Below are 18526 nucleotides of genomic sequence, written 5' to 3'. Positions count from 1 at the left end.
GACTGATGACTAATGGGCACAGGGCTTCTCCACTGGGAATAGACTTTTTCAGTAAATATGTGTCTCTTTCATTAATAGGGCAGCAGAAGTAGATACCGTGGATGCCTTCCAGGGTCGTCAGAAAGACTGTGTTATTGTTACATGCGTCAGAGCAAATGCCACACAAGGCTCAATTGGGTGGGTAACTGTCACCCTTGATTTTTTGCTTTGTTTATAGTTCAGAAGTAGCTCTATTTTTAATCACTGTTGAGAGTACCATCATTTGCCAAATTACATAGAAAACTGCATAATGTCATGAAGTTGTTTTTTAAGCTGTGTAGTTGATCCACTGTTGGGTCTGCCTTTCTTGGTTCCTTGTGTCCATGTCACAGAGTGAATCTGTATTTTCACTTGAGAAGAGTGAAGTAGATGATTGAATCCAGTATATTTTGCAGGGGCATGTTCCTCTCCACAGTATGTGTCATAATTGATCTACTGTCATATTTTTAGGATGTTTTAAGACTTAAAAATCATAGCATTAAAATTTCTAATATCTAAGTCACGATAGGAAATAGGTGCCTCACTTTGAAGGAAAGCTCCAGACATCGTTTGTTTATTGTTTTTGATGAGAATTGCCCTATGCCAGGTCCCCTGTGTTGGGAGAAGGGGTGCAAAAGCATTGTGATTTTAAAGCAGAAGGAGCCAAGAAAAGCTGTCTGAAATATCGCCTGTGTCTCACGTACACTGATACACTGCTGAGTCATTATGTACAAAGAAGTAACTTTTTTTTTCTTCTATTGCTTAGATTTCTGGCAAGTTTGCAGAGATTGAATGTCACCATCACACGAGCCAAGTACAGCCTCTTCATCCTGGGACACTTGAGAACCCTAGTGGTAGGTACATTCTAGAGGAGCAGGGATCTCAAAGGTTGCCCCTTATTACTCATACTGGGTGGAGGTTTTGTGTTTATGTTTCATTAAAATGGAAATGATTTAGAGGACACAAACAACAGTGTTCCTCTTAGCCCCTCACCCCCACCTTGTTAGTCCCCCAGCAGCCTCTTCATGGGAGCTTTTAGACACCCAGACTGTTCTTATCCTAGCCCAGGACCCAAGTAGTCGCAGTGTGCTCTCAAGATGACCTGTAAGAAATTTTTTCTACATCGTGGGATTGGACAGCCCTTAGTAAACTCTTGAGTTAATGTGGTCTCGGCTCAGCCTAATGCCAAGAGAGAATGGGAGTTTGCAGGTGTGTTTATGGATCTTCATTTCTGTCCTGACACTTTAAGCCACAGCACTTACTGCTTCCCTTGAGAGATGGATGCCATCAGAGTCCTCTGTCAGAGCAGATGCTTCTCCAGAAGGGTCAGGTTCCACTTGTGGTCCATAGACAGTATAGCTTCGTTGGGTGAACTATAGCTGGGTAAATGTGTATTTGCTGCTTTGTCTCATTTAGGGGCAATAACTCAGTTTCTCTAATTTTAACAGTCTTTGGTTTATCTTAGGAGAAGTGCTAACTTAGTTCAGTTCAGTCGCTCAGTCATGTCCGACCCTTTGCAACCCCATGAATCGCAGCATGCCAGGCCTCCCTGTTCATCACCAACTCCTAGAGCTTACTCAAACTCATGTCCATTGAGTTGGTGATGCCATCCAACCGTCTCATCCTCTGTCGTTCTCTTCTCCTGCCTTCAATCTTGAAGGTACTTTCCCAGCATCAGGGTCTTTTCAAATGAGTCAGCTCTCCGCATCAGGTGGCCAAAATATTGGAGTTTCAGTTTCAGCATCAGTCCTTCCAATGAACACTCGGACTGATCTCCTTTAGGATGGACTGGTTGGATCTCCTTGCAGTCCAAGGGACTCTTAAGAGTCTTCTCCAACAGCACAGTTCAAAAGCATCAATTCTTCAGCACTCAGCTTTCTTTATAGTCCAACTTTCACATCCATACAGGACCCATGGAAAAACCGTAGCCTTGACTAGATGGGACCTTTGTTGGTAAAGTAATGTCTCTGCTTTTCAACATGCTGTGTAGGTGGGTCATAACTTCCCTGACAACCTAGTGAAGTGAGGTGAAAGTTGCTTAGTCATATCTGACTCTTTGCGATTCCGTGGACTGTACAGTCCATGGAATTCTCTAGGCAAGAATACTGGAGTGGACAGCCTCCCTTTTCCAGGGGCTCTTCCCAACCCAGGGCTTGAACCCAGGTCTCCCGCGTTGCAGGTGGATTCTTCACCAGCTGAGCCCCAAGGGAAGCTGACTTAGTATTTCCCCCTATCTCGGCTAGCTCCACCAGAGGGCGCTCAAATACAGTCTTCCTCCTCCAGCTCTTTCCCAGGTCTGTGGTCTGCAGCTTTCGCTGTTTGGTCCCTCCTTGAAATAATTTTTAAAAGCTGCGTATCCTCCATTTTAAGATGATACTGAGAATCTTTTATCAGAAGGATTGATACAAAGATTTTGTTTATAATATGTTGTAAATACTGACATTTTAAAGTAAGGATAATAAAAATAAATCTATTATGTCACTCTTTTAAGTGTATCCAGTGGGGTAGAGAGCAGTGTTATTCTTTCTGCTCTTTAAAATTGAATTGTCATCTGTACTGTTTAGGATACAATTCAGTGGGGATAATGAACATGTTTTCATAATTAAAAGGCTGTTAATATGACTATTAGGCTTTTCTGCCACAAAAAAGTTTACAATATAAATTGAACATTTAAAGTGTTGTTTTTCATGACTGTTTGGGAAAACTGTGAGAATTGTACTTCTTCGGTAACTTCCTGTAAGCCTGTTGGTGTTCAGTCACTAAGTCGTGTCTGACTCTTTGTAACCCAATGAACTGCAGCACCCAAGGCTTCGCTGTCCTTCGTTGTCTCTGGGACTTTGCTCAAAATGTCCGTTGAGTCAGTGATGCTATCTAACCCATTTCATCCTCTGCTGCCCCCGTCTCTTCTTGCCCTCAGTCTTTCCCAGCATCAGGGTCTTTTCTGATGAGTCGGATCTTTTCCAAGGAGTTGGCTCTTCACATCAAGTGGTCAAAATATTGGAGCTTCAGCCTCAGCATCAGTCCTTCCAGTGAATATTCAGGGTTGATTTCCTTCAAGATTGACTGGTTGATCTCCTTGCAGTCCAAGGGACTCTCAAGCGTCTTCTCCACACCACAGTTCAAAAGCATCACTTCTTCGGTGCATCAGTTCTTTATGGTCCAACTCTCACATCCGTACATGACTACTGGAAAAACCAGAGCTTTGAGTGTACAGACCTCTGTTGGCAAAGTGTTGTCTCTGTTTTTTAATATGCTGTTCAGGTTTGTCATAGCTTTCTTTCCAAGGCACAAGCATCTTTTAATTTTATGGCTGTAGTCACTGTCTGCAGTGATTTTGGAAATAACATCTGTCACTGTTTCTACTTTTTCCCCATCTGTTTGCCATGAAGTGGTAGGATTGGATGCCACGGTCTTGGTTTTTTGAATGTTAAGTTTTAAGCCAGCCTTTTAACTCTCCGGGCTTCTCTCATCGCTCAGCTGATAAAGAATCCGCCTTCAATTCAGGAGACCCCAGTTCGATTCCTGGGTCGGAAAGATCTCCTGGAGAAGGGATAGGCTACCCACTCCAGTATTCTTGGGCTTCCCTTGTAGCTCAGCTGGTAAAGAATCTGCCTGCAATTCGGGAGACCTGGGTTTGATCCCTGGGTTGGGAAGATCCCCTGGAGAAGGGAAAGGCCACCCACTCCAGTAATATTCTGGCCTGGAGAATTCCATGGACTATATACAGTCCATGGGGTCACAGAGTTGGACACGCCTGAGCGACTTTCACTTTTCACTCTCCTCTTCCACCACCCTCAAGAGGCTCTTTCTGCCATTAGAGTACATCTGCATATCTGAGGCTGTTGATATTTCTCTTGCCAGTCTTAATTCCAGCTTGTGAGTCATCCAGCCCGACATTTCGTGTGATATACTCTCCATATAAGTTATATAAGCAGGGCAACAATATACAGCCTTAATGCACTCCTTTCAGAAATTTGAGCCAGTCTCTTGTTCCATGTCTGGTTCTAACTGTTGCTTCTTGCCCTGCACATAGGTTTCTCAGGAGACAGGTATGGTGGTCTGCTATTCCCATCTCTGTTTCCCACAGTTAAAGGCTTTAGCAAATCTATAGTAAATCTATAGTTACCTCAAAATAAAGGTGGTTTTTTTAACTTTTTCTTTTGTACTGGAGTATAGCCAATTTAACAAGCAGTGTGGTGATAGTGTCAGGTGAACAGCAAAGGGACCCAGCCATACATATACATGTAAATTAAGATTAAAAAAAAAATTTTTTTTCCTGTGACCATAAGGATCAAAGTGTTTAACAACTGATATCTTATCAGTTGAAGAACATATTAACAATGATTATTTTTATACAGTTGAATTCTGATAATACTCAAACCTGAAAAGTAAATGTTTATAGAGCTGTGTGTCTTAGGTGCCTGGATTACCGAAGCCTTCCTGGGCACCCCTGTGTTTACCGCAGATGATTGTACCTGCCCCGGCAGCTTGGTCTGTAGTCAGCCTGGGGACGGGTGAGAATTGTGATGGTGACTGGGAAGGGTGGAGTGGAAGGGTGGGAAAGCCCCAGGAAGGGACGTGGGAAACTGAAGTTTGAAAGCTGAAGTTTGGAATAGAGAACAGCCCCACATCCGTCCCCCACCAAGGGCATCTCTGAGCCCCCAGCGTCACCCACATGCAAATTTGCAGAGCGCCGCTGTCCCACTCTGGGAAGCTAGAGACAGAGAGAGCCGAGGAGAAAAGCTCCCAGTGTGACCTTTGGACTTTCCAGTCCAGTTTACGGGTTTCTTCTTGGGCTTCTCCCCCGACACCTTTTTTGGTTTTTCAGCCCAGTTTCCCTTATGGGAGTGGAATGAGGACTAATATAACCCTTCCTCAGAACTGTTTCTGTGATCTAGGACTTGGATTAAACACCATGTTTAGGTGCATGAGACTCAGCAAAAATCATAGCAAGGCCACCTGCTTTCCAGGTTGTAGTGCTGGCACTTTGTCATATAAGATGTCTGTGGAAAGGTTTCAGGCAAGAGCCAGGACTTGTTCTTTTTAAAAATGGTTTGACTAAAAGGCAAGAGCTTGTAGTCACCCAGCTGTGAATTTCTCCAGGATTGCATACATGGAGAGTGCTACAAAAGACACCATACAGTCAGAAATGATAAAATGTGAAAACAGAGTGCATTTCAGAGTCGTTTAAATAAAATAGCCATTCATGTGTTCCAGTTGTGGGAGCAGACTCGGAGAGGTCAAGTGACTTGAGCATGGCCACACAGCAAATAAATGCTATGGCTTCCCTCGTGGCTCAGCTGGTAAAGATTTCTGCCTAGAATACGGGAGACCTGGGTTCGATCCCTGGGTTGGGAAGATCCCCTGGAGAAGGAAACAGCTACCCACTCCAGTATTCTGGCCTGGAGAATTCCACGGACTGTGTATGTATAGTCCATGGGGTCACAAAGAGTCAGACACGACTGAACTTTGACTCTACACCCCCCAGCCGCCTAGAGTGCAGGAGCCCACAGGAGGGTTGTTGCTCAGTCACTGAGTCGTGTATGGCTCTTGGGTAGCCATCCTTTTTCTTTTCTTTCCTTTGTCAAAAAGTCTTCATCGTTTTTCTCCCCACTATACTCTCTCTTCTAAGGAAGCCCAAGTTTTGATGATTGTAAATAAGCAGTTTAATGCCTCTCTTCCTCTAAAGGAAGAGAGGCGAGATGCATGAGTTGAGTTTTCTTTCCACCTTCTTTAGATGTGCCTTTCATAACTTAAAGCTCTTCTAGAAGAGATAGAAAGTTTCATGATACCTTTAGAATAGTATCTCAGTGGATTAAGATGGTTTCGCCTGTTGGAGTTTGGGAATTTGGTGACAGCTATGGACCTGTTTGTAGAACAATCAACATGCACTCAAAAGTTAGAGCTTTCTGAAACTGAGCCTTCGTGCCGTCTTCCGGAGGCAGGCAGTGTCAGAGGAAACTCAGTGGGATGACAGAGCCCTCCTATGACTGCGTCATCCAGGACACTAACCCCAGTCACATGTGGTAGCAGAGAGCTTGAAATGTGGCCGGTGTGACTGAGGAAATGAACTTCTAATTAACTGAAACTCAAACAGCTGCACAAGGCTACTGACAGCGGACAGAATTGCATGACGGCTGATTCAGCCACAGGGCTTGAGCAGCAGCAGCAGAATGGCGGCAGTTCTTCCTTAGCGGTGGTGCTCAGTGTTGTTTTGTAGCAGCGTGTTTTATCGTTCTGTAGTCCATCTTATTTTTTCTTTCTGCTTTGTCAAGTAATGGATTCTTGAGAATCCATTCATGAGGGTATACTTAAACTATTTGTTCCCAAGCATGTGAGTGTTTTTTGGGGATGTAATTTTCTTCCTTCTCTGTTTCAAGGAAAATAGGCATTGGTATCACCTGATTCAAGATGCACAGAAACGTGGCGCCATTATTAAGACTTGCGACAAGAACTACAGACACGATGCAATGAAGATCCTGAAGCTCAAACCATTGCTTCAGAGGAGCCTTACTCACCCTCCTGCTGTTGCTCCAGAGGCATCCAGACCCCAGGGTGGCCTACCCAGCAGCAAGCAAGATGGTGAACTCAGCAAGACATCTTTTGCTTCTTCCCTGTACCACTCACCCTCTGATTCCAAAGAAGCCACAGTCACTGAGGCTGCAAAGGATCCTGAAAGGCCACCCACTCAGGACCGGCTTCGGGACCCAAGACTGCTGCGGAGGATGGGCTTAGCCTTCGATGCCCAAGGAATAAGCCTCAGGGAGCCGCAGCCCTTGAGCCCCCAGCATTCCGGAGCAGCGCCTCCGTCAAGCGCGCCAGGCTGCCCTGGGAGTCCCCAGGAGCCATGCTCCGTCAGGCAGCAGGGAGTCACCCTGAACAGCCACATGCCTCACACGCAGTGCGACTCTCCAGCTGCTGGTACTGACACTTCCACAAGCAAAAAGAAGTGTGACCAGGAAGAGGGGGTGCTCGGCCGCAGGAGAGAGACCAGGGCCTTGAGTGAAGGGGATCAGGAGTGGTGGGCGAGCTCCCACACAAAGAGAAACTCAGACTGGGATGAGAGGGGCCTGGAGGAGGACAGCCACTCAAAGAAGAGACGGGTTTTATAGTATAGCCAAACAGCAGAGGCTGTTAGCCACAACCATTGCTGCAGACCTCTGATGACCAACTAACAGGCTTGTCCAGATAAGACTGCTTTTTTCCTTATAGGAGTTTGTTGTTGGAAAACAAAATGTATTATAACACATGGGCCTCTTGGTCCTTTTTGTCAGTTGTAAAAGCTTTCAGAGGACATTTGTGTATCAGTAATTATGTCTTTGAAGTAGGAGGCTTGCAGTGTTGATCTCTTGTTCTTGTAGAAAAGGAGGGCAGCCTGGAGAGGTTGTAGAAGTTGGAATGTATATTTGTATAGCAAATAACAAAATCCTTTTAAAATTTAATCTGGTAGATGGCTTTTCTTTCCCCTGCTTAAAATGTTAATCATTTTCAACAGAACAAACCTTATATTAAAAAAAAAAAAGTGTGAGGAGGGCAGGTCCTTTAAACCATTGTTACGGCAGAACAGATGTTTAACAGCCCAGGTAGTCTGGCAAAGAGCTGAGTTTAGTGCAGGTGGGTCAGAGGTCTCTAGTTCTGTTTTTTAAAAGCAACTAGAGTCTGCTGGGGGAAACTTGGGAAGCAGAAGGTTACGTTAGTTTAAGTTGCACTGATGACCTTTGTAGACCAGGCACCCTGACACAGGATAGTGCATTTCTGTGATGAGTGCATCTTCTAGTAGTGAGTACATAGTTCTCTAGCTAAAATTCTCATTCTTCTTGAATTAGGAGAATATGAAATGAAAGTGTAGTTCTTGACATGTCATTCAGATGCCCCCAGCATATTTTGAGTTTTCTGCAACTCGTGGGTTAGAAATCCAGTGGTTGCCAAGTGCAAGATCAGTGCCGAGGTGGCTTGTGTGAAAGCGTGCATTTCTTGGGTTGAGCCAGAAAACTGGGTGTTCACCATCTTCCCAAGGGGTTCTTGGGGACTTGAGACAATATTTTAGACAGGAAAGAGACATCCTTTAAAAAGAGCAGGCTGGAAGAGCAGCGCAGGTACTTGGGAGTTCAGAACCAAGGAGAGAGTTGACAGGTTTCCTCTCGTCTCTGGAGACCATTGTAATTGATGCAGATACAGCGCTGTTGTGGGGCATCTGGTTAGAGGGCTTGTGCTTCTGCGAAAGGAAGTGGCTGTGGTGGGTGGAGGTCTGGTGACTTGGACGTGGGCAGGGCTGCCCGATTTCAAAGTCTGGCTTTCCCTGCACACACACAGTGGTGCTGAAGTCTCACAGACACGAGCATGTGTTAACAGTCAACCCGCATTTGAACCCGTGGTTGGTCGTGTACACCGTGCAGCACCCCAGCTACGCGGGGGTAGCGAGCACATCCCTGAGTGTGAACGTGCACCCTCTGAAGTGTCTTTGCTCTTCTGCTTTTTAAGCAGAAAGGGCTTTGTGTTCGTCAGAAATTGTCCTGAAGCAGGTTATTAAGAGCTTTAAAAGTGCGTTCGGTTGCCAACGGTTAAAACCCTCTACTTCTCTGTTCCTCTCGCCCCTCTCGCTGGTGTCTAGGCCTCTGCTTGCCCCTCTCGCTGGTGTCTAGGCCTCTGCTTGCCCCTCTCGCTGGTGTCTAGGCCTCTGCTTGCCCCTCTCGCTGGTGTCTAGGCCTCTGCTTGCCCCTCTCGCTGGTGTCTAGGCCTCTGCTTGCCCCTCTCGCTGGTGTCTAGGCCTCTGCTTGCCCCTCTCGCTGGTGTCTAGGCCTCTGCTTGCCCCTCTCGCTGGTGTCTAGGCCTCTGCTTGCCCCTCTCGCTGGTGTCTAGGCCTCTGCTTGCCCCTCTCGCTGGTGTCTAGGCCTCTGCTTGCCCCTCTCGCTGGTGTCTAGGCCTCTGCTTGCCCCTCTCGCTGGTGTCTAGGCCTCTGCTTGCCCCTCTCGCTGGTGTCTAGGCCTCTGCTTGGGCGTGGATACTCCCTGTCACCTGGGGAGCATGTGCTCTGTCCCCAGAGTCAGCCCCTGCTCCCCTGCCACGGAGGCGGGCCGAGCCCTACTTGGGGCCAGGGCTTTGTAAGCTTCCTGCCCGGCCTTTGGCAAGAAAGCTCATTATTACTGTGTTTGTTTTCCTCTTGTCTTGGTAGAATGCTTGATTTAGCAGACAGTTGGAGTGATCACGATTTAGAGAGTCTAGAAGGTGTTGGCTTATAGAAGAGGTGTGACGGACACAGCTGGGCCAGGAGCTTTCGCCACGCTGCTCACACAGCGTGGATATAAGGAAGGGTTTGTTGCCAGTTCTCACACGTCGTGTCCACCTTTTGGTTCGCCATTCACCTAGTCTGGGAATGCAAGAAGTAGCACATCAGAAAATCTACTGAGCACGTGTGTCCTGACAGCCTCTCCCAGCAGAAATGGCCATACCAGACATGGCGCTGGAGGCGCACTTTAGCTCCAGTTGGTATGCTTGTGTAGCTGCACGAAGCACTTCGCATGTACCGTGTGGCCTTTCTGATGTCACTGTCACAGCAGGGTTGTTGATGGGCGGTTAGTCTGCAGGTGAAAAATAACAACTTGTTAGTTTTGTCCTTGCCATGGCGTTATAAGACAGTGCCCTGTCTTCTTTCAGTCTTAATTCTTTCAACATGGAAATATTCTACTTAAAATCTTGTTTTGTTTCTTTGTATATGATTTGCCTTGAAATTACTGTGGGCAGTTTATTTAGTTCTGTTTTCATGCATTATCAGGAGCAGACTTGATAAGTACATGTGAATAACCTCCTGTAAATGAGTTTTATAAGAAAATTGTACTAAACTATTTTCTAAAGTCAGTTGTACAGATTTATAGTTTTCTTTGCTGTAGTTTTCCTTCTATGCCCTGAATTCCTAACCAGGATTTGGCAAACAATAGCCGTGTTGTCTCTGTTAAGACCTGAATATTAAGAGAAAATGGCAGAATTAAAAGCAGAAACAAGAAAGCTGATGCGGGTTAGGAGTTACTGAATGAAGATTGAAGGAACTTCCAGATAACCCATTTCGTCTGCCATTGGATTGATGTTTTCATCCAGTCTGCACCCACAGTGCTCCTAGCTTCTTACCTCTTCTTGGTATCTTATCCAGAAGGTAGTGAGTGAGGTGTGTGTGGCCAACTGTGGTGTCAGTTACCCTTGAGATTTGGTCCAGAAACACACGCTCACCTCCAGGCCGAGCTTGGGAGAGCAGAGCAGATGAACAGGGACCCACAGAAGGAGCTGCGGGAGCCCCAGGGGCGGGGCTGGAGGCAGATGACCAGGCCAGGGGTAAGCGCTGGTGGTTACAAAGGAGAGCACATTGTCCAAAAGCAGTGGCTTCAGGGAGCGCAGTTGGACATGCTGAGCTCCACCAGGATGTGGGCCCCACCAGCCTCCCTGGGCCTCCCGCTCATCCGGGATGGAGGCACCCACCACCCATGAGGGTAAAGAGACCACCTCGGGGGGAGTCCTGGGGCAAGGTGAAGTTGTCAGGAGACCTGATGAGAGGCGGGCGCTCCGTGATGGCCGTTTTATCCATTCAGTTGGTTCCTGCAGCAGCTGCCGCGGGGATTTTTAAAATCTCGCCTGGCCAATACACACGTAATCACCACCACCTCCTGGGTTTCACCATTTATTGTTTGAGGAATAAATAATTCAAAAAGGAAACTAAAATTTAGCTTCAGTTTAAGCAGAATTTACGGTGTTGTGTAGTACCATGAAGGCAGTTTCTGTACACAAAGGATCCCTCAGTAACTCTTAAAGGACCTGAGTTATTGTCAACCTGTCCTACTGGACAGGAGGTGTTTTCCAAGTCCAAGTGCGTAAACAGTGTCTGCAGGTGAACGGTGCCCCGACCCACAGGAGCTGTCTCTGTGTTCCCTCCCTCCCTCCAGCTTGGGCCAGCTCTGCTTGTGGCCGCCGTAGCCTTTGTTCTCAAGCAATGTTGCAAATTGAATTGTTGGTACTTTTCAGCCTGGGAGGTGTACCTGGGAGTCACCCAGAGAACTTTAAAAATTCCGTCTCCTGGGCTGTCCCCTAGAATTGCTAATTTCTTGGGTCTGGGAGAAAGTACTTGCTGCCTTTTTAAAAAAAAAAAAGTTGAACTCACTGCAAGGTGATTGCAGTGAGCGGCCAGCCTTGAGGCCTGGCTCCTCGGGTCAGGAGGAAAGAGGAGCAGCCCTGGGGCCCATCGGGGTCCAGTCTGCCTTCTTCAGTACCTTGTCCCCTACAGGGGCTCCGGAGGGGGCGCGGCCCACCCCCAGAAGCCATCTGGACAGGCATCCTTTTGTTGAGATTCCCAAGCACACTGCAGTGGGACTGGGGAAGGAGAGCCGGGAACAGCTCGGTCAGGGATCGGGGGGTCCTGATGCCGTAGAGAGGAGGAGTTAGAAGGCTGCCTATGGAGTCGAGGAAGAGCCAAGTGAGCCTGCGTCAGGTTTGAGCAGGAGTGCCCACCGAGCTGGCCATGGAGGGGCCTGAGCAGGGAGTTGGTGGTCACGGGGAACGAGGCAGGGGGTCTGCCTTAGCTCTGCCCTCGGTGGTGGACAGCTCCCGAGGGCTTCCCGTGGGCTTTGCTTTCTCCACCTGAAAATGATGGTCAAGGTGTTAGTTCTGTTTCACTGTTAAGTTCTAAAATTCCAAGTCCCAAACGCTGACATCCAAGAGAAGAGGCTGAAGAGCACAGTGCAGACTTGCCTAGTGGTCCAGCGGCCAAGGGGTCTCCTGATTCTGAGCTCCTGCAGCTCCACATTCAGAGCCCCCCACTGCCCCCATCTCAGATACTGACCCAGAATCACCCCAACACAGCTGGGCAGGGAGCCCGCCGATGGCACCTACCTTTGCCCACACCTTGGTGGAGAATGTCCTCAAAGATTCTACTTAACGTTTATAGTTCCTTGGGTTTCATGACAACATTCAGTCGCTCAGGGGTGTCCGACTGTGACCCCATGGACTGCAGCATGCCAGGCTTCCCTGTCCTGCGCCTTCTGGAGCTTGCCCAGACTCATGTCCATTGAGTTGGTGATGTTGTCAGCCATCTCGTCCTCTGTCATCCCCTTCACGTTAGATGATTAAAGCAACAAATTAACCTAACTTTCTTAGGTCCCCTATACAGATCACATTGTCAATCCCTGCACTGTAACAGATGTGCTCGACAGAGCTCCCCCTCTGGGGGAAGCAGCAAGAGAAAAGAGATTTCAAAAATAACAGCAGGGGCTCCGCACACACGTCACTCCTCAGGCCTCCAGGACGTCTTATCCGGGCTCCTCTGGGCGGAGGGGTGGGTTTCTATGAGGTCGAGGCCTAGAGGCAGAAAACAGCGAAGTATTGGCAGCGCTTCGGTTGCCACATCTGGCCGTGGTATCTGTGAGTGACTGAAATAGTTGACTCTGGTGTCCGACTCTTTGCGACCCCATGGACTGTAGCCTACCAGGCTCCTCCATCCGTGGGACTCTCCAGGCAAGAGTACTGGAATGGGTTGCTGTTTCCTTCTCCAGGAGATCTTCCCAACCCAGGGATCGAACCTGGGTGTCCCGCATTGCAGGCAGATGCTTTACCATCTGAGCCACCAGGGAAGACTCTTATAGTCTACTGTCATAAAGAGGCATTTTTATAAGCTGCTTTTACGAATTAAATCTGTTTAGTTTTTTTTTAATTAAATTTTTTAAAGAAAGAATTGAGAAATTTTACTCCAGGCAGATTTGAGGATAACCACCCAGGAAGAGCATCTCTGAAAGCTCTCAGAACTGTTCCCCGATTTTCTTTTAAACCTTCAGATGCCACCTCGTCTAACAGTATTTAAACTAGTCTAGCAAATCTAATCAACTCTAAAGTTCTTTTAAAAAGCCCATTTAATAAAACGGTCTTACACTCTTCCATTTAATCCTAAACTGAGCAATTTGGTAGGTTTCAAGTTGAAATAACTAATCTGATGAAAATGCCAAATTTTCTTAAATGTTAAAAACTCTTGAGCCATCAAATACATTCTAAATAACAAACATAATTTGATATAAAAGCATTAGGATGGTTTCAATTTACTACATTATCTCGTTTAATTTTCAGTCTTCCAAAGTTAGAACGCAGCCAAGATGGAATGGTTTTTATCTTCCCAAGTGACTTCAGTTTGGCGTCCCAAGTAAGTTGGGCTGCAGAGCAGCTAAAGTTGTGACCCGGTGATGGTGTATGTCCTCAGTGATTGTCAGACCACTGATTGGAACAGACCTGGCTCTCAAAACTCTTGTGAAATAAATTGTACACATCAGAGCGTATATGAGGCTAATGGAAAATGAAAGACATCATCAACACCTGTGTGCCACTGCCCCAACACAGAAAGCAGGAGACGGCTGATGCCTGGAAAGGTCACTCCATGCTGCTTCCAGACATCCTCCCGCCTCCCCTTCCGCCTAGTTGTAAACAGCATCCTGAATTCTGTAGTTTGCATAAAGCTTTGTCATGTCAGTTCAGTTCAGTCGCTCAGTCACGTCCGACTCTTTGTGACCACATGGACCGCAGTACGCCAGGCCTCCCTGTCCATCCCAACTCCCGGAGCTTGCTCAAACGCATGTCCATTGAGTCGGTGATGCCATCCAACCAGCTCATCCTCTGTCGTCCACTTCTCCTGCCTTCAATCTTTCCCAGCATCAGGGTCTTTTCAAATGAGTCAGCTCTCCACATCAGGTGGCCAGAGTATTGGAGTTTCAGCATCAGACCTTCCAGTGAATATGCAGGACTGATTTCCTTTAGGATGGATTGGTTGGATCTCCTTGCAGTCCAAGGGACTCTCAAAGAGTCTTCTCCAACACCACAGTTCAAAAGCATCAATTCTTCGGTACTCAGCTTCACAGTCCAACTCTTACATCCATACATGACTACTGGAAAAACCATAGCCTTGACTAGACAGACCTTTGTTGGCAAGGGAATGTCTCTGCTTTTTAGTATGCTGTCTAGGTTGGTCATAACTTTTCTTCCAAGGAGTAGGCATCTTTTAATTTCATGGCTGCAGTCACCATCTGCAGTGATATTGGAGCCCCCCCAAAATAAAGTCTGTCACTGTTTCCCCATCTGTTTGCCATGAAGTGATGGGACCACCCATGCCATGATCTTAGTTTTCTGAATGTTGAACTTTAAGTCAACTTTTTCACTCTCCTCTTTCACGTTCATCAAGAGGCTCTTGAGTTCTTCTTCGCTTTCTGCCATAAGGGTGATGTCATCTGCATATCTGAGGTTATTGATACTCCTCCTGGAACTCTTGATTCCAGCTTGTGCTTCATCCAGCCCAGCGTTTCTCATGATGTACTCTGCATAGAAGTTAAATAAGCAGGGTGACAATATACAGCCGAGACGTACTTGACGTACTTTCCTATTTGGAACCAGTCTGTTGTTCCATGTCCAGTTCTAACTGTTGCTTCCTGACCTGCATATAGGTTTCTCAAGAGGCAGGTCAGATGGTCTGGTATTCCCATCTCTTGAAGAATTTTCCACAGTTTATTGTGATCCACACAGTCAAAGGCTTTGGCATAGTCAATAAAGCAGAAATAGATGTTTTTCTGGAACTCTTCCTTTTTCCATGATCCAGCGGATGTTGGCAATTTGATCTCTGGTTCTTCTGCCTTTTCTAAAACCAGCTTGAACATCTGGAAGTTCACAGTTCACATACTGTTGAAGCCTGGCTTGGAGAATTTTGAGCATTACTTTACTAGCATGTGAGATCAGTGCAATTGTGCGGTAGTTTGAGCATTCTTTGGCATTGCCTTTCTTTGGGATTGGAATGAAAACTGGCCTTTTCCATGTCCTGTGGCCACTGCTGAGTTTTCCAAATTCGGTGACATATAGAGTGCAGCACTTTCACAGCATCATCTTTTAGGATTTGAAATAGCTCCACTGGAATTCCGTCACCTCTGCTAGCTTTGTTCGTAGTGATGCTTTCTAAGGCCCACTTGACTTCACATTCCAGGATGTCTGGCTCTAGGTGAGTGATCACACCATCGTGATTATCTTGGTCGTGAAGATCTTTTTTGTACAGTTTTTCTGTGTATTCTTGCCGCCTCTTCTTAATATCTTCTGCTTCTGTTAGGTCCATACCGTTTCTGTCCTTTGTTGAGCCCATCTTTGCATGAAATGTTCCCCTTGGTATCTCTAATTTTCTCAAAGAGATCTCTAGTCTTTTCCATTCTATTGTTTTCCTCTATTTCTTTGCATTGATCACTGAGGAAGATTTTCTTATCTCTTGTTATTCTTTGGAACTCTGCATTCAAATGGGTATATCTTTCCTTTTCTCCTTTGCCTTTCGCGTCTCTTCTTTTCACAGCTGTTTGTAAGGGCTCTTCAGCCATTTTGCTTTTTTGCATTTCTTTTCCATGGGGATGGTCTTGATCCCTGTCTCCTGTACAGTGTCATGAACCTCCGTCCATAGTTCATCAGGCACTATGTCTATCATATCTAATCCCTTGATTCTATTTCTCACTTCCACTGGATTTGATTTAGGTCATGGTCTAGTGGTTTTCCCTACTTACTTCAGTTTAAGTCTGATTTTGGCAATAAGGAGCTCATGATCTGAGCCACAGTCCTCTTCCGGTCTTGTTTTTGCTGACTGTATAGAGCTTCTCCATCTGTGGCTGCAAAGAATATAATCAGTCTGATTTTGGTGTTGACCATTTGGTGATGTCCATGTGTAGAGTCTTGTGTTGTTGGAAGAGGGTGTTTGCCATGACCAGTGTGTTCTCTTGGCAAAACTCTTTTAGCCTTTGCCCTGCTTCATTCTGTATTCCAAGGCCAAATTTGCCTGTTACTCCAGGTGTCTCTTGACTTCCTACTTTTGCATTGCAGTCCCCTATAATGAAAAGGACATCTTTTTTGGGTGTTAGTTCTAGAAGGTCTTGTAGGTCTTCATAGAACCGTTCAACTTTGGCTCCTTCAGCATTACTGGTCGGGGCATAGGCTTGGATTACCGTGATATTGAATGGTTTGCCTTGGAAATGAACAGAGATCATTCTGTCATTTTTGAGATTGCACCAAGTACTGCATTTCGGACTCTCTTGTTGACCATGATGGCTACTCCATTTCTTCTAAGGGATTCTTGCCCACAGTAGGAGATATAATGGTCATCTGAGTTATATTTACCCATTCCTGTCTGTTTTGGTTCGCTGATTCCTAAAATGTCAGTGTTCACTCTTACCATCTACTGTTGGACCACTTCCAATTTATCTTGATTCATGGACCTAACATTCCAGGTTCCTGTGCAATATTGCACTTAACAGCATCGGGAGTTTATTTCCATCACCAGTCACCTCCACAACTGGTTGTTGCTTTTGCTTTGGCTCCATCTCTTCACTCTTGCTGGAGTTATTTCTCCGCTGATCTCCAGTAGCATATTGTGCACCTACTGACCTGGAGAGTTTATCTTTCAGTGTCCTATCTTTTTGCCTTTTCGTCCTCTTCATGGGGTTCTCAAGGCAAGAATACTGAAGTGGTTTGCCATTCCCTTCTCCAGTGGACCATGTTCTGTCAGACCTCTTCACTGTGACCCGTCTGTCTTGCCTACATGGCATGGCATGGCTCCTAGTTTCATTGAGTTAGACAAGGCTGTGGTCCATGCAATCAGATTGGTTAGTTTTCTGTGATTGTGGTTTTCAGTCTGTCTGCCCTCTGATGGAGAAGGATAAGAGGCTAATGGAAGCTTCCTTATGGGAGAGACTGACTGAGGGGGAAACTGGGTCTTGCTCTGATGGGCCGGACGATGCTCAGTAAATCTGTAATCCAGTTTTCTGTTGATGGGCAGGGCTGTGTTCCCCCCCTGTTGTTGACCTGAGGCCAAACTATGGTGCAGGTGATGAAGATGATGGCGACCTCCTTCCAAAGGTCCCAGGCACACACTGCCACACTCAGTGCCCCGACCCTGCAGCAGGCCGCCGCTGACCCACGCCTCCCCAGAGACTCCTGGACACTCCCAGGCGAGTCTGGGTCAGTCTCTCGTGGGGTCCCGGCTCCTTTCTCCTGGGTCCTGGTGCACAAGGTTTGTCTGTGCCCTCCCAGAGTCCGTTTCCCAGTCCTGGGTAAGTTCTCATGGCTCTATGGTGGGGTTAATGGCGACCTCCTCCCAGAGGGCTTATGCCACACCCAGGTCTGTGGCACCCAGAGCCTCTGCCCCTGTGGCAGGCCACTGCTGACCCGGATCTCCTCAGGAGACACCCAAACAGAGTTGTGGCTCAGTCTCTGTGGGGGTCTCTGGGTTCTCGTGGGCACAAGGTTTGTTTGGGCCCTTGAGTGTCTCTGGTGGGGATGGGGTTTGATTCTAAATGTGATTTCACCCCTCCTACTGTCTTGCTGGGGCTTCTCCTTGGCCCTTAGACATGGGGTGTTTTCTCAAAGTTGCTCCAGCGCCACGCAGCTGCTGCTCCAGCGCATATACCCCCAAATTATATTCACTCAATTTTGTACTTGATGTGATATATACAATGGATATCCTGTGACTGAATTAATTTTCTCTCCCTCGTCCTTACATTTCTGAGATAGCTATAGCGATTGTCCACTCTGTTGGGTGGAGGATAGTATTCTGTTTTAGGAACATGCCAGAGTCTGTCCATTCCATTCTGATGCACACACACAGGAGCCTTCCCAGGCAGGACCCAGACCTGTGTCACGCAGGGACACAGGACCAGAAGGCCCTCCAGGACGCCTGGCCGTGGGTGCTTCTGGCTTGAGGCTATGACAGGGCTCCAAACAATAGCATGGTCAGCTGCCCCCTATCCGGGCAACTGAGTGGCAAGGACACCCTGCCAGGTGGGGCCTGGTTGGAGTCCTGCCCTTGGCCTGCACCCAAATCCCCTTATCCCACCAGTAACCCCCTGATCACAGGAGCCAGCCTGTGTGGGTTCCATTCTTTGCAACGGAAATGCTTCAACTAGAAAACCCCTTACCTGGCAGTCTACCCTCAGGTAGTTACGGGGTCCAGAGACAAGCCCATCCTGCAGTCCTAGCATTGTCATTAACTCCTTGGCATGGCCTTAGAGCTAACACGAGGCGGTGGTTGATGACTGCACCTCTCTGGGGCAGAAGGACAGACCCCGATAGATCCTGGCAGAAGGAAGATGTCCGCGATCTCACGGGAAGGTGAGGGTTACAGTTTTGCTCTATGTATGTGTATGTATGTGACACCACACCTACGTGACAGGTTTTGGGGTCAGGGGGAAAGAGGGAAGAAATGGAGAACAACAGCGGATACTGGTCACGTATTTGGGCCAGCACTGTACTTCTGTGACCCTCATGATAGGCCTATGATAGAGGTGCTAGGTTTTGTTGTCGTTTGGTTTGGTTTGATTTTTGCCCTGTGGTGCAGCTGGTGGGATCTTAGTTCCCCAACCAGGGGTTGAACCCACAGCCTCGGCAGAGAAAGCCCAAAATTCTAGCCCCTGGACCACCAGGTGCTGTTTTTCACATCCCCATTTCACAGATAAGGATACTGAGGCAGAGAGGGATT

At 47.2% G+C, this 18526-nt stretch overlaps 1 protein-coding gene across 1 annotated transcript in view; it reads left to right on the top strand.

Annotated features, from left to right (window-relative positions):
* The window catches only part of SETX (senataxin), an 82422-nt gene extending 74962 nt beyond the window's left edge, over window positions 1-7460 (top strand). Inside the window, exons 25-27 of the mRNA XM_052647913.1 lie at window positions 79-177; window positions 785-872; window positions 6399-7460. Coding sequence (XP_052503873.1) covers window positions 79-177; window positions 785-872; window positions 6399-7130 — 919 coding nt within the window. The 3' untranslated portion in view covers window positions 7131-7460. The remainder of the gene's footprint in view (window positions 1-78; window positions 178-784; window positions 873-6398) is intronic.
* The last annotated feature ends 11066 nt before the right edge of the window (window positions 7461-18526 follow it).

Source organism: Budorcas taxicolor, chromosome 11, assembly GCF_023091745.1.
Source record: "Budorcas taxicolor isolate Tak-1 chromosome 11, Takin1.1, whole genome shotgun sequence".
Taxonomy (NCBI): Eukaryota; Metazoa; Chordata; class Mammalia; order Artiodactyla; family Bovidae; genus Budorcas; species Budorcas taxicolor.
Note: the sequence above shows the minus strand (reverse complement) of the source record. Positions and strands in the feature narration are given on the sequence as shown.